Source organism: Pyxicephalus adspersus, chromosome 4 (assembly GCF_032062135.1).
Source record: "Pyxicephalus adspersus chromosome 4, UCB_Pads_2.0, whole genome shotgun sequence".
NCBI lineage: Eukaryota > Metazoa > Chordata > Amphibia > Anura > Pyxicephalidae > Pyxicephalus > Pyxicephalus adspersus.
This window is the reverse complement of record NC_092861.1, coordinates 58,301,204-58,327,273: the sequence shown is the minus strand read 5'-3', so window position 1 is coordinate 58,327,273 and position 26,070 is coordinate 58,301,204. Positions and strand designations below refer to the sequence as shown.

Here is a 26,070-nt window from a genome sequence, read left to right as displayed (position 1 = left end):
CTAAAACATAGTGGACGTTGTATAATATTTAATTCCTTCCTTATTTATTTTTTTGTGTGTGTGTCTGCCATGTGTCAACATTCACCTCTTCCTGCACCCAACAGGAGCTGCCAGTTATCCGATCCATGTCTGTCATTAATACTTTTTTGTTTGGGCAACATCATACATGTATAAATCTGCAGTGAAAGGCTCACAAAAGGTAATATTCAAGAGAACAATTCCAAAATTTGTACGCGTTGGTACAGGGTACCTTACACTTTACACAAACAAAAACCACAGTGTGATAGTAAGTGTTGGAGACGTGGAGCAGAGGAAGATACATTTCTACACAGGTGGTGGAGCTGTCCACGTATCCAATCCTTCTGGTCTGCAATCACAGACTGATCCCTAAAAACACCGGAAAACTGACCCCTATCCCCTCCTCAAATTTTTATACATCACACCCAGAGCTCATCACAGCAATACAAAAGAATTCTTCTGTTTCACATCCTGAATGCAGCAAAACTACTAATCCCAAGACTTTGGAAATCCCCAGTACCACGCACTGTCAGAGATTGGTTGTTGCAAATTAATCGCATAGCAGAAATGGAGGAACTCATTCATTCCTCAAGAGATACCATGGTAAATTATTCCCTTACCTGGGCGTGCTAGTGGACTTTCTTGCGAATCTCCTGAATACCATGCTATTTGTAAGGGACACCCTTAAATTCCTACTCCGATGACAGAGTCCCTCTTCTTTGCTCGTCCAATCTTTTCAGGCCCTTATGCTCTCCCCAACACCTTTATACCCAAAGTTCTTACAATCCATATCTCACTCACCACTTTCTTCCTATTTCTTCCCTCCTTTCCTCTGTCCCCCCCTATCCTTCCCACTTCAGTAAGATGAAAATTACTATCATTCTGAAGACATATTGGAAGTTTGTCTTTCAACTAAGCAATCTACAGAATTAAATCCCCCTCCCCCTTTTTTTGTTCTTTATATATATATATATATATATATATATATATATATATATATATAGCATAATATATGTTTAATATATATGTATACCCCCGTTGGAAACTGTTGTTACAAACTTCAATAAAGCTTTTTTTTTTTTGTAAAAAAATAAAAAATAAATCTGTATTAAGGCCTAAATCACAATATAATTATCTACATTTATTTAGGCAATCCCTCATAAGGTCATCTAAGGATAACGTGCATCTGAACACATCGACAAGAACTCTGCCCAGGCAGACAGGGATCCTGTCTTTGTGGAGCAAAGAGCAGCTGAAGCAGGAGGCTATGTAACACTGGAATGAATGGTCATGGGTTCCTGTTTACACATTGCTGGTAAGGTTAAGGTAAAAATTAGAATAAACATGAACCCTTTCTCATAAAAGATAAGTGGTACCATGTGCCCCAGTAGTCATTGCTAGTTGGTCCTTTTTTTGCCAAAAGGAAGAGGGCTGACCATTTTATTAAGGGATCTGGTCTCAATTTAAAGGAAACCCAGGCTGTTTGGTAACAAAAAGGCTCTAGGCATTACAAATGTCTATAAACTCCTGGCGGGGGGGGGGGGGGGGGGGGGGGGGGGGGGATTGGGGGGTATCTATGCCAAGGGTCACTATTGGTCTCAACACTATAAGCAATATACCAACTAAGTAGTTTCTACAACATGCCAGTGTTCTACACTCGATGTCTACTGTTACTTCCACTTCTACTGTTACTGTTGCCCCGCAACTCTTACTTTATAAAACAGGTCATGCATCTGTCAACACAATACCGTATATTAATGTCATGTGTATATAAAAGGTTTGTAGTAACAATAACAATGATGTATCAATTGGAACTTTTATTTTCAGATTGGGAAACTCCTAAGTTAATTAGATGACAAAAAAAATATAATAGAAAATACCTAAATGTTACTGCTGGAAAATCATTTCAATTGATTAAAGAGCCTTTTTCCACAGAGTAAAAGGAACAGTCCTTTAACTTCACCTATGTCAAATGAAAGATCACATAAATCAGAGGTAAAAGACATGGCAGGGACACCTATTTGACATTCACTGCAAGGACAGGCAGATCTCTCAGGCAAAGTCAAATTACTGGGAGATCTGCTCATATATCACTAACTTAGCAAACAACTGTCATCTAATGTCTATGGATAGCTTAACATATCAGTGAGTCTGTAGACTGAAACATATGATATCACACTATGGAAGAATCAGGACATCTATACTATTAACAAAGTAAAAAGGGGAGTTTATTATCTTTCCCTATAAATTACCTAAGGCCTCCTTCTGCAACCATTCATAGACCTGATTCAATGTTCTGCTCGTCTGGTTTTTATATCCGTACTTTTTAACCTAAATGACAGTATAATGTGCAAAACCATTGTATTATACTTTTCAAGTCATATTTCCCAAGAAATAAAGAAACAAAATCAGTGGAGTTAATGACCCGATCAAACAGGAATCTTCCATCCCCGGTTGCAGGAATTTGCAATTGGCACGTCTGTCTTCTGTCTGATGCTGCTCTCCTAGGACTCTGAATGGCTTGTTGCTTAATACATATGTATTTTAAGCACTTATTTTACTGGAACGTACATTAATATGTAGCATCCTCATCATGTAAAACAGCCTCCCAGTTGTGTTGCTAAGATGAGAATTTTTTTTTTACAAAATAAAATATACAAAATCCTGGAGTGGTGTTTGCATTAAAGATTTGTTTCTAGCTGTTCAAAAAAGAACGAATGAAGCTGCATTGATATCAACATGTTGTACTTTGACAGTGTTTTGTCTAAATGATTGCTTTATTATAACACAAATCAGATCATTTAGCCATTCAATCTTATAAATAGCCATTAAAGGCATATTTCTTGGCGGAGACCTGGTTGCATGAAATAGTTGAAAACAAACTTCTTCACTTTTCGACAGTTTGCTATTCAGATTCACAAGTGTCATTATTCTAAGCTCAGGTCCAAAACAAAGAAGAGAACTGTGATAAACATTTTTTTGAAGGCACAGAAACCGACAGAAGGAAATTTCACAGCAGCTGTGAACAGGGAAAGCTTGATATATTTTCACCGTCGCATCAGAATACTGTAAAAAGAATGGAAGCCTTATCTTTAGCGCAACCCCCCTACCTTCCACCTTTTCTTTTTTGCTATCACAGACATCCATGACAGAATTTCTGTTGCAGGCCGTCAGAGAGACGGACAGTAGACGGACAACGGCAAGCTGGTCTTTTTTTTTTTCCAAACTGGAGCCAAAGAAAGCATTGATATTCCTATCGTTTAAGTGATAGCTAAGAGTCTCTGCCAAGGATGGAGAGGACTTGACAAGGACGTCCAGCAGGATGAGTGAGCTGCGTTTGGAGAAGATGGGAGGAATTAATTCGAATGGAAGAACAGATAAGGAGAAAACTTTAATTAGAAAATGTCAGGAAAGAGAAGGAGGTTTCAATATAACATACATATAAAATAAATCACACCAATGGGTACAGCACTCCCCTTTATTGTTGTCATCATCATAGACACTGGCCATAACATTAGAAATATCTATTATGCCATTTGTCTCATCATTGTTTGTCATGTGAGTTGTGCCATCTAATGAAATCACTGGAACAGCTATTATAGTCCAACACATTTTAAAGCAGTGGAAACAGACCGTAAAATGTGCTTAAGAAGTTGGTGCCAATTATTCTGGAACTAATGATCTTAAATAATAATGGTATATCCAGAAGGTCCAGTGCAGAAAGAATTAGAAAGTAATGAGTGTGTTGTAGCCAGAAAAGAAATTAGTACATAATACCGAATGCTAAACTTGGCTCGTTTAAATTATGAAATAAGATGGCAGACAATCCAGTAATTACAATGTTTAAGACGGTTATCATCAACCAGTAAATGATAAACTGTGTATGACAACTGCTTTGTCTGCTTTGAAAAACAGAAGTCCAATCCAAACACCACTGATGTGCACATGTAACAGGAAAATATCTTCATTTCAAGAAACAAGTGTGGGCCTTCAGAAACGACAATAGGAACTGGCGGCTAGATGATTTCTGTCCTTGCCAGGATGCCAAGGTATAAATTCAGAACCAACAGCATGGATGTTATACATCTATACTACAAGGGAACTACACTGCCAAAAAGTAAATGGAGATTATGTGCCCATGTAATGTTTAGCTGGCCCAGACGGGATAATATCACACCCACTCAGGTTTCTCAACCACTATTATCATTTACCTTCATACAGAAAAATACTTTTAGCAAGATTCAGTAGGATATAGCACCATGCCATTGTTTTAAAAGCAACCTAATGGTTCCAATATCAAGATAAAAACATGTTGTCCTATAGTAGCCATGATGTCTCATTCTTTCTGTTGCAAGAAATGTGTAACATGAGCCAATACTGCTAATATTTTAAAGGAGATTTATTTTGCACACAAAAAAATCAGTTGAGTTTTTTTGACTTTACTTTCATGTACTGGGAACAAGAAAATGAACAGGATTCCTTTAATGTATCTTTTCTCCTATCCTGACACCTGCACATTAACCTATCCTGCTGTTCATATTAGAAAACTAGCCTAGTGACATAATTTGTCTATAGTAGTAGCTTCTACAGTTGCAGGAACGTAATATTGCTTTTCAATATGCAACTTCATTTTAACTGTTTAAAGTAACATCCAGCTCTAAATTTGTCATTTCTCAATGTAGTAATGCATACAAAAATAATTTGATCTACAGTATATGTTGTAAAGTAAATCTGACTTGGCTGAAAATATTTCTAAGGTAGCAAATGACTGTAGCCCTTCAAAATGTTTCTTGTGTCCTGTAGAGCCCCTTTAGATTTGAGGCCCAGGTTGTACAGGAAGCTTTGACTTTTTATGCAAGGGAGCCATTTTTATGCAACTGTGTAAACCAAGAACCCTCACTGCTTACTAAAATTCTGGCACTAGAGAACTGAGTGTCAGATTTAGCACAGCCAGGGAGAAGGATTTAATCTCAAGTTTGGGCAGAAAGCAAGGCCCGGTTTATTGCCTGGGCTGCAAATGCAAGGAGGCTTTACATGGACCGGAGGCCTATCTTAGGTACCTGTAGACACCACAATGTGCTGCACTGTTATCTTAGTGTCACTGTACGCTAGGGCCAGGTTTTTAACTTTATACAGTTATGTAACATAATGTTTCATAAAAGCTCTTGGAAATGAATATAATAGCAAACTTAGTCTACAGAATAAACATTACACCTCCCTGGGAGGAAATAAATGAATAATTTTCAATTAATTACATAAACAAGTATATGTTGCTTTGACTATATACATGTATTTACCCAATGAGATACGGTAACAAGCCTTGAAAATAGCTCTGAATTTGCATATTCATTTGGTTTTATTCACTTGGTGCATGGGATAAAAACACGCCAGGACCACTTAGAGGTAATCTTGGCAAGAGTACTCTAATCAGTACAAGAGAGCTGAAGAAGCTGAGATGCTTGCTGTGTTATTATCAATGCTCATTCAAAAAAAAAAAGAAAGAAAAAATTAAGGTGGGGGGAGAGGGGCATTTCCTCCGGTATAGTAAGAACTAAACTTTGCTAAAAGGGAACTCCTAATTTACTAGGGCTTATAGCCATGGGTGCAGTTTATCTGAATTTGGCCTTGCATTTGTAATTCATTTATTATAATTACATTAATAGGAAACATAAGGGTAAAGTGTGATAATATGGAGGGGTGGTCTTTTTATTTTACTTGCATTCTCACAATGAATCAGAATAGAAAAACTACTTTTATCATATTACCTCTTACTATGGCTGTAGCATTCCAAATGATGGAATATTGTTCACACTGCTTGTCCCATAACATCTTTGTTTTTATTACCCAGTAAGAGTGTTTGTCATAATGAGGAGCCAAAGTTAGATAATGGAGCCGTGCCTGTGATAATAGACACTCAGTGATGATGAGGGAATTTTTTCAGGTCTTTGTGGGTAGGTATAAACATTCCCATACTGACAGGGTTTAATTTAACAATGAACAGTTAGAACAGAATTGCCCAACGTTGTTGCTAGTGTTGACCTATGCCAGGCCTTAAATCCAGAGCACACAGTGGACACGTATTCAGGAACACAGCCAGGACAAGGGTGCTAGCAAGGCCAGGAAAAGTCGATCAGCCCAAAGGAGGCCAAAAAGTCCAAGATAGAAGTTAGAACCTTCAGAAAATTAATGCATAGGAAGGTTACAGGGTCCAGGCAGGGTGTGGTTTTAACCAAAGGATGTGCTAGGCTAGGGGTATTTCCGCAGAGTACATTATTGACAACCTTCATATAGATATAAATTTCACTTTCCTTTGTATTGATCTTCTAAGAATTGTATATGGTCATTGCAAGGTTATCAGCTATAAGTAGTTAACAATTACTTCTTTAATACACAAAATTTTCTTACCAAACAGCTTGTCCTTTGCCAATGCGTAGAGAATACGAGAAGCTCCAATAAGGTTGCTCATGGAAGCTGAGAGAGTAGAGCAGTATATCCCAATTGTGACAAGAGGTTGCCAGACATTAATATCCCTCAAGAAGCTATAATCATTTTGCAGCAGGTACCTGGAAGGTGAATAACAAGACACCAACATTGGTATTATTACTCTATAGTTGAAAGGATCATTTGATAATGGTACTGCTTTAAATCAATAAATGAAAACAGCTGTTGTCTAGGCTTATGATGAAAACAGACATTCTTTGATTTGCATACAGGCTGAAAAAGGACATTTGTGCACTGTAGTGAAACAAAATGCATTTACATTACATTATGGTACTGTGTAGGTATGGCCCTAACAGTGAAATCTGAGCATGTCCTCGGCACTAGTATCCATACAGGCCATCAGATAACAGCCATTTCCATTAGATGCTTCTTTGAGAATATATATATATATATATATATATATATATATATATATATATATATAAATATTTAGTGCTGATACAGTTCATGAGAAAGGTAAAATTGCTTTAGGATATTTAGATACATTTATATAATGATTAACTTCTGACCAATATATAACTGTAGTATATATTCAAATGACAGAACCATCTCAGCCTTTGGTTAGGTAGCCATAGTGCTGCACATGTGTATCACATTTACCGAATGAGTCCATTTGAATATAACTGACTAGCCATTATACTTTGATTTGCTTTCAATTAATAGTTTGAGTATTATTTTTCATACAAAACAGAGTGTATTTTAAAAGGATAATAAGCCATAGACACAAATAGTATTTGTCTTTTATTGTTCTTCAGTGAACTTTGTGTGTTGTGTGTTGCTGCCCCCCCCCAAAAAAAAACAAAAAAAACAAAAAGTAACAGGACAAGAGTATTGCCTAAATTTCAACCTATTTTTTCTGACTTTATGCACATGAAACCTTGAAAACACACCTAAAGGTATCTGGCATTGTTTTCTGTAGACAAGCAGCATTAATGAGTGTGAAATGATGCCTGAATTTTTATTTCCCTCTTCTAAATAGAAAAAATATTTTTCCCATCTCACTGGAACAATTGTAAAAAAAAGTTTGTTTTTTTCTTGGAAAAGAGAATTAGTCATAGCTGGCTTTATTTTGGAATCTAAATTTTAAGTCAAAGTGAAAGTACAGCCAAAACGTCTCAGGTGTGTTTGATGGAATGGAACGGGTTAAAACCTTGATTCCTGTGCTTGTGGCAAAGCAGGATTAAAATAAGAATGGGAAATTTTTTTGTCAAATTTATAGGCTTTGGGCTTTGAGAATAAGGGGTCAGTGGTCCCCTAAGGTCTGACAGCCATTACCCTCATTACTGTGAACTATTATAGGCATACACACATATGCAATTTTCTCTTGATGACATTGTCGACATAATGATCCTTGCATTTATAACATGTCATCTATTATACCATGTGCCATTTACTTGTTGAATTTTTAATTTGAATTACAATTGATTTCACAATTGAACCAAATCAAAATGACTTTGTCATTTACATGTTCTATAAACATATAAGGGTTAAAAATATCACAAAATGTTTTTTTTTTGAAATACTGATTTTTAATTGATTCATTGGTTTTGACTTATTGGTTTTCAACACTGTACAATAAATGGTTGGCTTTACAAAGTTATAAGCATGAGGTCAGAAAGTTGACAAAACAACTGTTCACAGGTGATCTCTTATCCCTCTCGCATTGCCAGGTAAAGTTTAGAAAAAGTACACTAAGAGGTCTGTTCATAAAGCTGCAAATCTGACATTCCCTGGTAGACATCCCAGATCTATGTGTTTCAATGGGAGTGATTAATACTCCACCAGAATGAATAGCCTATTAGTCTGTGGACTCACATTAGTAGACTTAAATCCAGTCATTTATGTTGCAGGGATATAAAAACTAATTCTTAGTTTTAGTCATTTAAAAAAAAAATGTAGCATTCAGTAACTCCTGCTGAACCTGCCATGAAGATATTCTGTGTTCATATGCGTTCTTTTATGAAATTGACAGATCCCAGTTCTTCTCCAGTATTGCACTCAATTTCTTGAACAACTGGTAGAGACTACAAGTAGCACTGTCTATGCACATTGCCTTTCTTAAAGAAAAAAGTCCAACTACTGCTGCAACACTTGTATTAAGATAGAAAGTGACTTCAATATGAATGGGAGAGATCAGAAGCACAGATGCAAAAAAGGATAGTAACAGTAAAAACCTTATACACTTATATAATAATAAATGCTGACAAATGTTCATAATACAACATGTTTAGCAAAATAAAAATGAAGTTCATTTAGGATGTGGAACCACTTAAAAATAATAGAATTAGTATATCAAAATTAAACATTATTTCCATGTTTTAAGAAGTTGTCATTTATATTCCTTTGCTTTCAACAGAGGTATCATATCTGGCTGTCACAAAACTGGCATAAGGCATCCCGGAACTTACCTGTCTTTTTAATTAATATTTATTTATATGGGCCACTATTTTTGGGTTGTATCCACATACCAACTAATTAAAAAACACTGAAGTATGCAGTGGCTGTTTATTAGAGGGTGCTGTCACTTCCCCGGGTATAATATCACATGGAGGAATTGGCATATATTGTGAAAACCATCTCTGCTTCTACAATTTACATGTATAAAAGATATATAATAAAGCCTGTATGTAGTATGATAGTGCTGTATTTCTAATCTGTGCTGTTCTGCCCCTGCCCCCAACACCAGCTGACTTTGTTGCGTCAGTGCCTACTTGCCATTTAACAGGATAGTGCTGGGGGTTATGTTGTGGATAGTCCTTGAAAAGGCAAAACATTTAAAATAGTAAACATGGTATAAAAGCACAATTTCTATGGCTACGGCTGATATATGATCTGAAAAAGGCTTTTATTTGATCAGAGCTTGAGTGAAAACAGAGCACAAATGAAAGCAGAGAATTACCCATTAGACTTTAATTTGGCTATGGCAGGTAAGAGGTTAAAGGCAGAAAAATGTGAACCTTTTACTCATGACAGAAATATAAATATGAATGACACACATGGGCTCCTGCATGTTGGTGAATTATTACAGTGCATTAAGATATTAGGATGTGACAGCTATAATTGTAACGCATTTCAGTCCTTTTCTTGTTAATCAAAAGTGCAGAAATAAATGTTATTTATGAGTGCACTTTCCAGCACTGGAAATTGGTGGGGGGCGAAAGTCTCCCTCCCCCATCTCCTCTGCCGCCTACTCATGTCACAATAGGAATCACATTGCTCCCTCCGTTAGAGTCAGGAAAATAATGGCAGAGACCACTGTAATGACAGCTGAGTATGTGACACTGGAACTTCTCAAAATGATCCTCGCATACAGATTCTACATAATGTCCTCCAATAACCTGACATCAACCCAACTTTTCACTCTCTGTGAAATGTAGCTCGCTGTAAAGAAAAATGGGAGGTGGTTTACATGGTCATTTTATGCCACGGGAAGCTGACACCTGCTCATTTTATGCTACGCAAACTGGGTTTTGGTTACTTACCTACCAATTATCCCCCTTTCCCAGAATATGAGCACATAGAAACAAAGATTGATGGTTGAAAAATACCAAATGGTCTATTTAGTGCCCGTGCTCATTTACTCCAGGTTTGCAAAAGTGACTTCTCAAGTTTGCCCTCTCTGATGTAAGTTCCCCCCTTGCAAAAGTCAACAGAGAGCATGCTGTGTACATTTGTGGTTTTGTTCAAAGTCAGTGACAGTCCCAAATCTTTTATACTGGTTTTCTCCAGCAGATGACATAGAAGACAATCATGAAGACTTGGGAGCAAATAGTCTGTGCCCCGGTTAGTCCTGTGCCACTACGAAGCCTTTTAAATCCCGTGCTCTCACAACGCTGGTGACTCTTGTGCCCCTACACTGCAGGCAATTCTGTACCCCTACACTACTGGTTAGTGTTGTGTTCCTATACACTTCTGATCAGTACTATGCTCCACTACTGCTGGTCAGTCCTGTGCCACCATACGTCTGGTCTGGTAAATTCTTTGTATCAATACTGCCTTTCAGTTCTGTGCCCTAATGTCCTTTCCCCCACATTGCTATTTGGTCTTGCGTCCTCACACTTCTGACCATTTTCGTGCCCCCACTATGCTGGGCAGTAGGGTGACCTCTTACTTTTGGTTACTTATGTGCCCCCATATGCTAGGTGTAAATAATTGTAGAACCTGCTAAGGTGTCATCATACATAAAATCTTAGAATTGAAAGAGGGTGTACTTTCTTTTTTCTCATGACTGTATATTAACTACGTGTGTTATTGGGGATGGGATATCTGCATTGGTATGTGAGAAACATAATATGTGTACCGGTTATGTGGTTTAAGGCTGCATTTGAGATCAGAGCCATTACAGTATGACAAACAAAAATATTTAGCCTGCTGGCTCACTTTTTATTTTTCCCACAGATCTCAACTTTTGGGGTCCTTCTGGGCTCTCCCAGCATACAGGCTGCACAACCTCTTCACCTGTGACACTTGGCCTCAGGCTGGAACTTCCCCTGACTCAAAGGTAGGTACATTTTTATCAATGGTCGTGTGCTCCAGAGTCATCCTCATTTTTTGCCTGGACAAGGGAGGAGTGCCTGGCCCACCCATTCCTTCCAGGACAGTCCAGTCCTAGATCCAAAATAAGAAGACACAATTCTGCAGCAACACATTTATCATGGCCCTATCAAGGCCCTTAAAACCCTTTTCCAGGGAAAATTGAGGTACATGACACCAAATACCCTCTAAATGTGGCACCAAATATTTAGTTTTGCTATGTTTTAATAAACATAATTAACATAAAGGAATAGTGTGTTTAAATGATGTCAGGAAAAGTTTTTTTTTAATTAGAGTTTTTCACACATCATCATCTTATCTACCTTTAGTATGGTGAACCATCTCTTATTTAAAAAGTTGAGGACCTCTTCTCTCGTAACACAATCCATTGTTCAATTTGATTATGGTTATGGTTGATCCCAAAACAAGGGCACACTGTTTGTACATTTTTCAATCATCTGAAGAAAACATCTCCTCCCCCCAAAAAAATTATTTATTTTTGGTCAACACAGTACTCACAATATTGTACTAATAATATGCATTTAGAAAGTTAAACTGCAGTTTACACTGCTTTTTATTATTATAATATTAAACAGGATTTATATAGCACCAACATATTACGCAGCGCTGTACATTAAATAGGGGTTGCAAATGACAGACGAATACGGACAGTGATACAAGAGGAGAGGACCCTGCCACGAAGAGCTTACAATCTAGTAGGTGGGGGAAGTAACACACAATAGGAGGGGAGATATGGAATGTTGGAAAGTAGTGACGATTTCAAATAACAGAAGAAGATGGGTAGCCAAGTTTGAAAAAATGGGTTTTGAGTGCTCTTCTAAATAAGCAGAAAGTAGGAGCATGCCGAATAGGACGAGGAAGACCAATCCAGAGAGTCGGGGCAGCTCTAGAAAAGTCTTGTATCCTTGCATGTGATGAGGTTGAGGAAGGTTGAGTGAGGAAGTCATTAGTAGGTCATTGGAGGAGCGGCTAGGGGAGTATTTTTCTATCAGGTCAGAAATGTAAGTTGGACAAGGACTGTGGAGGGATTTGAAGGCAAAGCACAGGAGCTTAAATTTGACTCTAAGGTGAAATGGAAGCCAATGGTGAGATCTGCAAAGATATGCAGCGGAAGAGGAGCAGTGGGAAGGATGGATGAGTCTGGCTGCAGCATTCATATTAGATTGTAGAGGAGAGAGTCGGGTTAGTGGAATACCAGAGAGGAGAAGGTTACAGTAGTCCGGACAAGAGATAAGAGCGTGTACAAGGAGTTTGGTGGTCTTTGGGGACAGGTAGGGGCAGATTTTGGAGAGGTTGCACAGGTAAAAGTGACGACCTGGAAATGTTCTGAATATGGGGGGTAAATGAGAGGGCAGAGTCAAAGGTGACGCCAAGACAACGTGCCTGGAGGGAGGGACGAATAACAGTGTTGTTAACAGTTAGGAATATGTCATATCTCATATGTCTTTAACAATGTCAAATAGCAGTCCATGTTGAAAGCACCTCTAGCAATATTAAAGCGATTGTAAACTTTTGTGTCATCAGCAAAAAAAAAAAAAATACATTGCCCATCAAACCTTCAGGTATAAATAACCCTTACAAACATAGTAAAGGTAACTGCAGACTTATGACTTAAAAAGTAGAGGAGTTGTAAAAAGTTTAAATCCCCCTGAATAAAATTGTGCATTTAGGGGGAAAAGGTGCAATGGTACTTTTTGGATATACCTGGGGACACTCTGATATCTAATCTTTAGTCAACTATGTATCACATAACTCCTTCTACCAATACACCTAATGCAAAAATTATGTTTTGTTTTTTTGTATAGTACAATTTTTTTCTCATGGAGCAGACAAATATTAGTATTGTCATGATTTAATGCCATGAGTTGTGGCGGGCAGCCAGCTGGATAACAAGGTGCCCTGGTAACACAGAGGTACTAGTCCGATGCATGATGTCAATAAGACAAGGTTAGCCAGCTGGCTGTGAATCTGGCCAGTAACAACAGCCAAACTGCATGTGCAACATCATTACTAAAACCCCAAGAGTCATTTATACCAATTAGATATGATAAACATGGGCCAGACTAAGCCAGCTGTTTCTAAATGAAATAACAAAACTCAATAACTCTTAGAAAACATTTAAGGGATATACACACTTTCCCCTGAAATGTTCGGATCACTCTGACCAATACAACTCCTGACCTAATACTATCTAATACCGAATTATGGCCCAATTTGACATACAAAATGGTCCTTATTTCAGAGGTTATACAAAGTAATTAATTGCTCATTCAAATAGGAGACTCTGATTGGGTAAAAATACTTCTTGTGATCATAATATAATACATCCAAATGGAAAGAGGAGTTCTAATTGACCTAAGGCTTGATTCTGGCTAGGGTGAGGGCTAGGTGAAAGGTGTGCCAGGGGTAGCACACAACCAGTGACACCCACAAGATCATGATACTTCCAATGTTAAATTCCATAAATAATAAAGGTACCTACACCCTGTATGCCAGTTCAATCTGGCCAGATCTTCATTGATTCTTAGCTTAGACATTTTTTGGATAATATTTTTATAGTTCACCTATTCTGGGTTCATACACCTAATATTAAATTGCAGAATAGGGTGATAAATGGTTTTCTAGCTAGATGCAGGTGCACTAATACAGAAGGTGTTTCTTGTATAGATGCCACGTCTCATTTTGTTAAATATAATGAAGTCAGGGGTAGTGGAGGAAGGCACAAGGTATTAGGCTTAGGGGCAGGAGGAAAAAAATGTTTTAGGTCACTGGGGGTAACCACAAAATAGAAATCATTGGTGGTCCATAGGTGACCCTTATCTAGCTAGGAAATATAGATGTCACTGTATCAGGGTTTTTGCTGAGTATAGTACAGATGGTATGAGCTTGTATAATGACCTCCTTTTAAAGCTACACATCACTGAATTGTATTGTTCTTCAGTTGACATCCAGTAAGCTGTTCTCCTAAGATTTCCAAAGGGTTTGTTAACAGAAAACTTGTACATAGTATGTATTTAAATTTCCCAGAACCCCCCAAATTTACATAAAAGCTGACACAATTCTTGCATTGGAATAGGGGATATTGCTAGTTTGTTAAACCTATCATTAATGTCTAATTATATGATTATTGATGCATATTACGGCAATACTGTTTAAAGTGCAACAAACAATTTTTAGGCAGCATATATATAATTCAATACAAAAATGACAATACACTAAAAGCAGAATGTCCTCCCAATTTACCTTTAATTCAAATTGAATTCAAGTCTATTGAATCTTGACTTACCAAGCTTTCGAAACTATTTCAAGACTGATGTCTCATATTCTCATATTCTGTGCTATGCCAAAGTCCATCTTTCTTTTATAGACACCCAAAAATAATGTCCCTTCAGAAATGAAGGTTGTTAGAGACCATGGTAAATTAGTATGTGGAGTTTGTGGATAGCTTCACAATATGAAAGCCATGATAATAAAACAAAACCACACTGTGAGGTTGGAGACACCACAGTGCAAAATGTTTATGTCCAAAGTGTGCCTATGATGAAAGTTATGCACTTTGGTCGCACCATTTTACATCATTGAGGCACAGTTGTTATGGAATTGGTAAAACTTTTTGATTCTCCCTCTAGTCAGCCACCTAAGAGGTAAAATTTTTAGCAAGTTAAATAAAAAAACATGGAATACTGAATACATGTGATGTGGATTTGTATAATCAGTCTGGTCTGTGCCCTTGTGACCATCCTATGTCTGCCTTCCCACACTTATTGGGGTGGAAGTGACCCGATAAGAAGAAAGTTGGTATTGTTATGCTCCGACAGGTCATGTGAAAGAAAGCAGCTGGTAATGTACAAAATATAATCTCATACTAACAATTGAAAGTTTTTTTAACAAGGTCATGTACCATTTAAGCAATGGTCATGTAGGGATTTGATTGGTTGAGATGAGTGTATAATTGTTAATTCCAGGTATCATAGAATTGAGCGCTGACGCTGACATTTTCTGGATACACATAAAGAATTGCCAGCTTCCCCCATCTTGACTCTTCCCAATTAGATGATATGGCTATGGGCACTCTCTGGGGTAAATCGAGTCGGGTGATCTTTCTGATCAAACTGTTGTTGTGTTGGACCATTGTACACATCCAATAAACATGAATACTAGCTTTTAATTAAGCAGTGCCTGAGTGTTTTGTGTTGTTTTTTAACTCTTCCTGACACTTGTACTCCCACACATATTTCCACTTTGTTACAACAAATACTCAAAGAATCTAAAGAAAACTCATTGTAGGCTGAAACAGGCATCATAGGCTTGTCTGAGGAATCAGCAATTAGCTGCAGTTATGGGGTTAATCGGGAAAGTGCCTGAGCAGAGGTTATTATTTGCTGTATCCAGGAGACACAAGGTGCATTTAGCTGCCTAAAGCGACCAATTTTACTAGTGATACAGACGCCCTCACTTATCTGAAAAATACATCATTTTCTGCTTGAAGGTTCCCTCAACTCTACACATGTGAGAAGGAGATTACCTGTTGATGTCTATCATTTTACTGTTCAATCTTCCTGCTACTGTTTTATAGTTTTCTACTACACTCTAACAGTTTTCTTTCTCTTGTGACAGTGACTTTAAATGACTGAACACATGTCTGATTCTAAACGTTTAATGCTGGCAAAGCTTTCCAATATAGTTAAGGTAGAAGAAAATCAATAAATTAGCTTTACAGATTTTGCTGAATATGATTTTTTTCCTTCCAGCACATGAGAAAATCTGACAAATTGTCAATTATTTTCTTTTTTATTCCAATTTGTTTTCCCTCAGGCAAGAAACTTAGTTGAATTCTAATCATCCTATTGGTGGGCCACAAAACAGCAATGATGGGATACATAGCCTTTTCTCAATCTCGTTTAAAAGACAAAATTTTTTTTGCATGACATAGATTTACTCTTATATACCTTATAGCGTATTAAATATTCTTAAAATGAAAGCTTTATGATTTATTCATTCAAGTAATTTGCTGCTCTGATTTCCCTCGGGATTATATTTTTACATGAAGAGTTTAGTTATGCAGTGTGCCTTTGCCAAGCGCGACCAATGGAACACTGGTAAAATGTTTTTACATGATAGCACTTTACAAATATAGTTCTTAGAAAGATCGAATATCTCCATACAGTTCTAGTTTAAAAGGGCCAGACATGCCAAAATATGTAAGTTTTAGAGGTGGGTTCTATCTTTAAAACAGTGTTCAGTCCTTACCTGGTTAAGGTACGGAGCTAATTAACACACTGTGATTGATTTACTAAATGATTCCAGGCTATTCACTTAGCAAAGTAAATTGGCCCCTTCAACAAATAATTTACTCGCCTACTAGATGTGTTAAAATGTTCCTTTGCACAGAATACCTAATAATGGTTAAGTAAAACATGATTTTGCTTTTTCGTATCTGGATGGATGAAGCTTGCAGAGCTTGTGCTAAGCAAGGTAAGTGATTTGTCCCTTGCAGGATAAGTAAACAGTCCAAACCCGTTTAGTATATCAAACCCAATGTCCCTGATAAGAAGTGATCCTCCATTTTACCAGTGTCCCTGTATTAATAAGGAGCCCATGAAGAAATGCTGCCTAACATTCCCAGGTTTTTGAAAATGTGAGATGGACTATGCAGAACACGTAGGGACCAGGAGAGTAAGTTTTTAAGTAAGAGGTGAGTACCAGTCAGCACCTTATGACACATATACAAGTTCCATGTATTTACAGATGGTACATCCAAGTAGCTTTTCAGCTGTATGTGGTCAGCCCTGCCTGTAACAGATTTGTCTATCCAAGGTCCCAGTATTCAGCACCCATCTCTGCCCTCTTACTGCTGATCACAGCCAGCAAAATCTACATATTGGGCCTGATTTAATAAAGCTCTCCAAGGCTGGAGAAGATACACTTCCATCAGTAACCTTGGGTGATCCAGCAAACCTGGAATGGAACAGGTCCAGGATTGAAACCATTTGCTAACAAATAGCAAATTACTTTTAATAACCCATTCCAGGTTTGCTGGATCACCAATGTATACTGATTAAAGTGAAATCATCTCCAGTTTTAGAGAACTTTAATAATTTAGACCCATTGTAGAAAAGGGGATGTTATTGTATCATATAAGGTAAGCCTTGTCTTCAAGCAGCTAAGAAATGTTATAAAAAGGATGAATCCCAACTTTTGGAAATCCTTCCAGGCACATCTGTGAGGCAGCAGATTCCATGAACCGTAATAAGCTATTTATTAAGACAATAAAATGTAATGTACAAAGTGTAGTCATAACAGCCACTTGACATCATTTCTTATCTTATTGTGTTACTGAATCTGCATATTTTTAAATATCTTTTCCACAGGGGAGGAATTGTTTCAATTTGTAAGCATTTTAGGGTTATTTTATGTGTTTAGTCTACATACAAGCAGTGCTTTGTGAGGTTCCTGCAAGTCTATGATCAGTTAAGATCCAGTTCTTTCTATTGTGCATAAATTCTTTAACTTTATTCTCCCCTACTGGCATCCTCTTATATTCTACTTTCCCTCCCTCTGCAGGTGATGTTGCTGTTTCTTTATGCAGAAACTTGTCTGATGGTAAAGTCACTTTATCGACCGAAAGCTGTTAAACAGCCTGTGATTATCTGTATGAAAGGCGGCCAGCCTTGAAGTGATGTGACAGGAATGGCTGTATTCTAGGTGATCTTTACTTAATAGGGATCTCACTTCACTGAACTAGAGGGCTTCTTCTGCCTTAACACACATTCTGAAGCTAAGATGTTCAGTAACTATAACAATACAAGATGTACCTTGGCATATAATTCTGAAAAACACAAACAAGACCTATACCAACAACTAATTATACCTTTGATTCACAGTGTGTTGGAATGGACCGCAAAACACCAATCACACAACTAAATTTAAGCTGTGCTTGTAAAGCAATTTGTGACGCATGAATTTAGCACTTTGTCCAAGGTTTCCGTGCTGTTTTTATCAACAACACGGACGTCATTCTCCATTTATAATTCATAAATGTGGTTGACTATTCCTGTTTGCAGCAGTACTCATCTAAAGCTTCATTTTGTAATATTGAAACTTCCTTTAACAAATGTTGTCTCTTTATCAGGTTATAAAGTCTATTTATCAGGTTAAAAAAATAATTAGGTAGTAATTATATTAGGGTTGTTAGGCAATGGTCCAGACCCCAAAATGTCAATCTCAATAGTCTACATCATTTGCCTATTTCTGGGTAGGGAAACAGGAAGTGCACCTAAAACAAGCCTTTATCTTTAGTATGAACAAAAAAAGAAAGTTTTAGAGCCCTAGAGAAACTGATGAAATAACAATTTGGTGAAAGCATAAGTATGTGTACCTAAGTACATAGACATAGAAATTCACTGGCTGTTTTTATTTTGCCATAATTTACTATAATCTGAACACTATCATGAAGAATCACACATGCATATTATTTGGAATACCAAATACAATAAAATAAGACAATGCTAATTAAATAAATAATGCAGTTAAAAAAACATGCTTATTGTGTAAAAAATAAATGACATGGAAGCAAGTTAACATGAGACTGATATAATGTATAAAATGTATTGAAATGTTGCAGTTTATTTCCCTAGACTCCAAAAATATCAAAATCAATATCTGATTACAGTTATTATGTTCATTGATTTGTCACAATTCCACTCTATTTATTACATTAACTTTTTTCTTTAACTCTGTACATAAAGCCGTTGTACTGTCAAACAGTGTGCACCTAATGTTACATTTCCAGGTTATAGACAGAAAGGACTAGGATAGACTAATGCATTACAGCAATGAAATAAAAGGGAAGCAGATAGGCAGTGCTTCTTGCATGCAGCCCATAAAAATAGTGGTAGGTTAATTGGATTGGCTCTAAATTGACCTTAGATTATGTTAGAAACATTAGACTATGACTGTGGTAGGAACCGTAGATTGAAAGTACCCTGAGGGGATGTTAGTGAAACAGCTATAGACTCTGAAAGCACTGCATAATATGTTAGCTTTATATAAATACACAATACCAATAAAAAAAGAGTTAAGCTTAAATTTCAGTTTGGCTGGAGTGGACTTTTAAATGACATGTTTTTAAAATACACCAAGTTCCAGTGGTTACCTTTGTCTAAAATCATGGAGGGTATTAACAAACTACTTGGGATACCTAAACTTTGGATGCCATCTCACCTATACCTGAAGTTAGTTAGGAACTCCTTATGAGAAAACATTATTTTTTCCTCTAGATCAGCCTTTCTCAGCTGTTTCACCTCTCAAGAACCCTAAAAAAAGTTTCAGAACTTCGGTAACCCGTGCTAAATAAAATACATTATTTGGAAAAATGCATCCTACATGCATGGTCAGTGTGAAGAATATCCCTCTTACCACAGTGGTAGGACTTCAATCCTTATAGACAGGTAAAAAGATCCTTGGGGGCCATGTTTTTGGCATTAGACCCCGAGTTATACAGGCACCACTGGATGTGAGGACAATTAGCCACAGCTCAAGGAACCCATGGAAACCTCTGGAGGATGCCTGATTGAGAATGGCTAATTACAATGCTGTTCATGAGTGAAGAAAGCTAGGGGCACAGAATTAATAAAGCAATCGATTGTAAAATGTGCTGTTTTAAAGCCACAACTGTGGGCTGAATTGTAAAATACCACTTGTATACTGCTCTTGATTCACATTTATTGCCATAAGCTGTAAAAACAATAGCAAGAAAACAAGTGAGCCAGCATAACCGCTGCGTTTTCCTGCAGTAGATAGGCTTAGGTTTAGGATATCTCACATAGATACTCGTATGAGGGCACATGCCACTAAAAATATGTAGTAGGGTAATTTACACACAACACCGAGGGGCTTCTTTTTCTCAGAAGGCATGGAACACCCTAATTACCAAGAAGGACTGGAGTCAATGGTTGGTCAGAGGGAATGCTAGACAAAAAATTCAAAGTATATACCCCCTTCCTTGTAAAGCCTATGGAACATAAATGAAAAAAAAACTATGTCGCGTTTAATTATTTTTCAGTTTTATGTACCTGGGTATGACATATTGGCTGGGCACCCCATAAAACATTAGACTTTTAGTTACAGTTATTAGTTAACATACAACCAGAAATCTTTCAGAAACAATGTAACTGTTGTTCCTTTCTGGTAGTTGAAGGGTTATTTTACAGACAGTAAACTACAGAAAAGAATCAGTGTTTAGTACTTTTACTCAAAATGAATATTTGACCAAAAGAGCGAATCTTGGAATATCTGCCTCGTTACCCTGCTCTGCCCAAAGAGTCAACTTCCCCTAATTAATTCTCTGCTCAGCCAGCCAGCAGATGCTGCATTTGACAGCGTTGTTGGATTTCAATCTACAGAATAATAACCAAAACAAGCAAAGAGATAGCCGAGTCGGTGGGGGAGTGTTTAGTAGGTGAATGCACACGCACAATCATATGGAGGCCAAAATTACTTATTCTAAATTGCCAGTGAATTCAATTTAAGAAGAAGCTGCTTTTTCCTGGCTGATATTGACTCTCTCTGGCCCAGCACTGCGTGAAGCCTTCTGAATAAACTCACATAGCTGAATTAATATTTCCAGCACTCTTGTACATGCATATGATGTACAGGCAATAAACTAACAAGTTAAAAAATGAATTACTAAAAGATGGACTTCTGAAAATCTTATTTTATCAAATATAAACAATATCAGTGGATCCTAGAGATTTAGGACTGGAAGTTAAAGTGCTGCAAGACATCATAAAAAGCTATTAATATACATCACAGAAACCGATATAAACATTTCATTACTTGATAAAAGTTGAAATATATTGTGCTATGCTTTACATAGGCCGCATCAATGAAATCAAGTCAATGTTTCAAAGATCCAGTGCAAGAGCAGATTTCTTTCTTGATTTTGTTGAAAAAAAGATATAAAAAATGAAGTGAATGAAACTGAGACGATCAACACTGAAAATATTTAAAACAAGATATTACATTTTCAAGAATGCAAATCATTTTAATGATGATATCCAGGTAAAGGGACTTTTACATTATTGTTTTTCAGTGTTGGGGTTCTAATTCTAAATTAGATTCTACATGTTTTTTTCCAACGTAATTATTTACCCAAATCATATTAGTATGATAGACATAATTTGGAAAATTTGAAGTAAAGAATTTTTTCTTCTCTGGCACTGTTGATTTTTTCTACATACTCTCCAAAGAACTGCAAAATATATTGGTGCTATCTAAATCCATGATTTCCAGTAAGCAGTTCCAGTTTTTGTGAACTCCCAGAACTGTCTTATGGTTTCCATAATCTTAAACACACCAGGGTTCTAAGGCTGAGATAGGGAAAGCTACATGAGCCATTTTACTTGGGTTGTGTATCAATGGACATCTGCAGCCATTACAAAAGTTACTGCACTCATGTAAGGAATAAAATCAGAAAATCATTATTGTCACACTGTGACACTGTAACCTCAATACATCTTTTTATAGAGAGAACAATCACACTGTTTCTATAAACTGTATGGTCTTTAATCAGTCTATTAGTTATTTCATTGTGCCAAGCAGCTGCCAAAATACCCATGAGATTGTTGAACAACAATTGAACTACGAGCATTACATCCTTTCTCCAAGACTGCAATAGCTCTTATGATTTTTCTATTAGCTGATGATTTTATTAATGTCAATATTATATCCTAATTGAGTTCAAAACTGAAGTCCAAAGTAAATATAAGTATAGCTATATAAAGGGCAAAATGCAACACATCTAGGTTCCATTATTGTCCCTACCAGCGAAGCAGAAATAGACTGATGAGTTAATTTCTATGCTTTTCCCTCCTGTCAACCTGTTCCCAGACAACATATGTGAATGCAAAAAAAAAAAACTCATTATGGTAATCCTCTGTACTGATTCTCCCTCTCCCAGTCTGAATGCTGCAGTATGGCAAATTAAAAGATGCAGAAATCATGTCAAATTCAGGTAATCATACTAGCTTATTAAAAATAAATGAATTTTTAAAAATTAAACAAATGCACTATTGTTTTTTTTACTTTTAGCACAGTGCTCAGCTATAAGTTTTAACAGCTTTTAAATTTTAAAAACAACTGGTGCAAGACAGAAAACAAAGGATAAAACAATGTCATGTTGAAAGTATGGTTTCTGCTGATGCTCTCCTTTCATCTCTGAAGATTTATTGAAAACAGAGATGTGGTGCACATAAGCTGCTTCTGTGCCCCCTACACACCTAGCTGAGCCTAAGGCCAGGAAATGCCCCTCTGAGCTACACTTAATGCCATCTGCTTGGGCTGATTTGAGAATTCTAGCACAGTCAGAAATCCGAAGACTGATGGTCTACAGGAGATGTGAGCACTGCTGCTTCTTGTACTGCCGATGGCGAGGTCTGTTAACCCTTTGATATCTTATCAAAAGTGTACTATTGTTTCTGTTTAATATACAAACAGGGTTAATACAACATGGGATCATTTATGCTTCCTCAGCTAAAAAAGTTTTTATACTTATTACAACAGCTGCCTAAGTAAGGCTTTGAATGATATTTTATGTCTGTAATGCATATGATAAAATGATTGAATAGCTGAATAGAAATAGAAATATCTTATTTGTAAAGGAATAATCTAATAGGACAATAATGTTGTTTTCCTAAAGGAATAGTAAATTAATTTGTTTTGTATGTTCTTGAATATTTGCAGAGTGAAAATGATTTACTCCTTTTAAACACCACCGACTATATTATTTGGGAAGGTTTCTAGCTCATATAAAACCTTTCCACAAAGTTTCCATTATCTAAATAATTCTGTGAACAAAGGCATGAATAGAGGTTACTTTGGTTAAAACCATTTGTCAAAAAAGAGTTAAAAGCAGCCTCTGCCTCAACTTTCAACTGAAATACATAATATTATATGATAACACCCCCCAGAATCAGTTCCAAAGGCACATGAAAGTCATATACAGGAAGGTAGAACAGTAGGTCAGGTAATAGGTTAACAAAAACTAGCTAAAGACCAGTCAACAATATCGTCATGTAGTGTTCCAGGAGTATAGGCCATTTGGTGCAAAAACCAAAGCTGAGCATGCAGGAACACACCTCTGGTGGTAACCCCAAGCACATGTGCTATAATATATACACTGGTATTCTTGTACTAGAACAAATCAAAACTTCCTTACAATTTGGATACAGCCTCAGACTTTTTTACTTATGTTATATAGGTGTAATGTTACTTGAAGAAGATTCAAAAAGATTCAGAAATACATGCATTGTGATGCACAAAAATGAAAGAATACTATATACCAGGGGTCCCCAATGGACCCCCCAATGCTTGGAGGGGGCGCACCGGCCAGAGCCGCGGACCACGTCTCCTGTATACATCGCAGACTCAGGGTGGTGGCCGGTTTGTGTCTCTGGTCTGGTGGGCTCAGACCTGCGATGGGAGAGTGGGCAGGTTCTGTCATCATGACATCACTCTGGGGGAAGTTTATTCCACTTTGCGTGACACACGCCTTCCCCCCAGATGCGTGGTCCGGAGTCAATAAATTTAGTGGTCCGCGAGCTCCAAAAGGTTGGGGACCACTGCCATATATGTTTTATAGTTCACTACTGATCCCCATGCCCAGGTTCACCAAGAAGATGCAGGAAGATTTACAAGAAGAAGATACCTGGGTAATAAATAAAACAATGAATATGTACAAATAAATGTGGCAACCTGTTTACTTTAGTCACAAATCTGGCTCACCTAACATCAATTATTTATTAAAGGGTATCTATACTCCAAATTCCCTAGAAGGATTTCCCCTGATTCCCCTGTTCTAGGGACATTATTTTACCAGATGGGAAGAGAGGTACAACAGGTAAAAGTACAACAACAAACAAATCTGACAGTAGTTCGAGATGTAATCCTTTCCCATCCAAGCCAAATCTGGTTTTGGGCATAGATACACTCTAATTGATCCAAGAATAATAATAATAATAAACCCCTGGACATTGCCCTACACATTTTTTATCACTACTTCTCTGAATAAATTCAATACAGTTTGGGTATTTGGCAATCTTTTGGAAGTGATACAAGCCTTGCAATAGCATGGGAATTTTATTGTAGTCTGCAAGCACCGAACAGCGGATTTCTATTGATTTTCATAAGAATTACTTTAACTCTTTCATATCACCCAAGTAAACAAAATTTCTGGAGATGAATGGTTACTTTTTGATAGAATGACCCTCAAAAGACCTTTACAGGAGTAGCGAGGCAATGTCCACTGTGAATATGTTTAGGAAAAAAATGATTTTACACTGTTTCCTGCAAGTAAAACCTTGAACAAAGCAGACTCCATTAAACAAGATGTCTTTTGTATTAATAGAAGTGATGCCCAGCGATGGGCATGTTAAATATTTAATAAGGCCTCCACAAGCTTTCTTAAAATTGCTGTGAGTGCCCATTGCAATGGACAATACATCTTCCTGAACAAGGTGTCAGAATTCCTCATTGCAGCAATGTGTGAACACGGAGGAACATCTAGTTACCCAAGGCCCACTTGCTGCCTCCTAACACCGGTTCTCCAATTGTCCTTTTTCATTTAAATTCACAAAAATAGGTTACAACATAATAAATACGAGCCGTAATTTCCTTCTTACTTCTTGGATAAAGTTCAACTTTCTTCATATTTGCTTCATATTTTTGTTTTGTTTGTTTTGGTCCTAATACCCTTGCAGTTAAAGATGAAATCCCATTTTTCTTTATACAGGGAATAAACTCCTGGGCTATTTAAATTTTATCTGAACTCCAAAACACCTAAAATGCAGCTTACCAGTGCTGGGTGTATTTTTTTATTTTTTTTTTATTTTAGTATTTTTTTCCTTTTATTACATTACATGGTGAAGCATTCTTCCCATTCTGGGCTGATTAGACCCATCAGAATTTTGATGAAGCATAGGCACTGTGTTGTCAGCTCACTCCAGCAATGTAGACGCCCATATGCCTGGACCAGGGTAGAGCTTCAGAAGAAAAAATCAGCCCTTGTGTAGAATATTTGGGTGATTGGAAAAAAAATAGCTGAAACCCAAATGAGTATAAGTGTTATGTTTTGGGCACTACTGACCCTGTTGTGCTATCTATTTATTGACCTATTGAACTTGCTATTAGACTAAAACATGGCTGAGCAGCTCAAAAATGCCACCCTTTCTGGAAAATACCAAAATAAGTAATTTGTCCCTTGGCTTTTAACAATGCCATCAACAAACAGTTCATTCTTTAGGCTTATAAGAAAAAAAAACATATGTATATATACTCTTTTGGAACCTCATTTCTTTATCCACCTTTCCTCTACTGTTTTGTTGAATGAATAGATAACCTGCTATAAAAATATACTTTTACCACAAAAAATGATATACTGCATTAAACCTTTCATCCAATCTCTAAATTATCTGGAAAATCCACTATGAAGGAAAAGTCATTAATCCATCATTTTTGGAATCTTTCGTTCTTCATGGTTGACATAGAAAGGGGTGTAGCAGGGCTATGTCCTTTGCCATCATTCTACTGAAAGATGTCTCTATTTTTCATCTCAGAAAGTTGGGAGGAACAAATTATCCAAAAACGGCTCATATCTCTCTCTATGTGTTTCCAATTTAAAAAAGGAAAAAATAGAAGAATGGCGCAACCTTTTTTAAGTTATGAAAAGAGACAAAAAAGCTGAATGGGGAGAATGTCCATACAGACAGCTTTACAGACAATAAATAACTGATATAGGCCATTTTAGTGTCTCACGGTATATTATACTTCACAAAGTACAACTCTAGAAATTCTGTTATCATCACATTTTCACAGCCAAATATCCTAACAATTTTTGGGATACTAAAGCGTTGCATCTGTGAGACACATCCCTTTTCCCTGAGGATCATGGGCAAATGTTCCCACATCTAATAGAGACATATAGGTCAGCCAGATAACATT

General features: G+C 36.9%; 1 protein-coding gene across 2 annotated transcripts in view; it reads right to left on the bottom strand.

The window, feature by feature from the left end:
- LOC140328579 (solute carrier family 12 member 9-like) overlaps positions 1–26,070 on the bottom strand; it is a 115,986-nt gene that overhangs the window by 50,534 nt on the left and 39,382 nt on the right. For both annotated transcript variants that reach the window (XM_072408305.1, XM_072408306.1), the window contains one exon: positions 6,424–6,581. In XM_072408305.1, the coding sequence (XP_072264406.1) occupies positions 6,424–6,581 (158 nt within the window). The remainder of the gene's footprint in view (positions 1–6,423; positions 6,582–26,070) is intronic.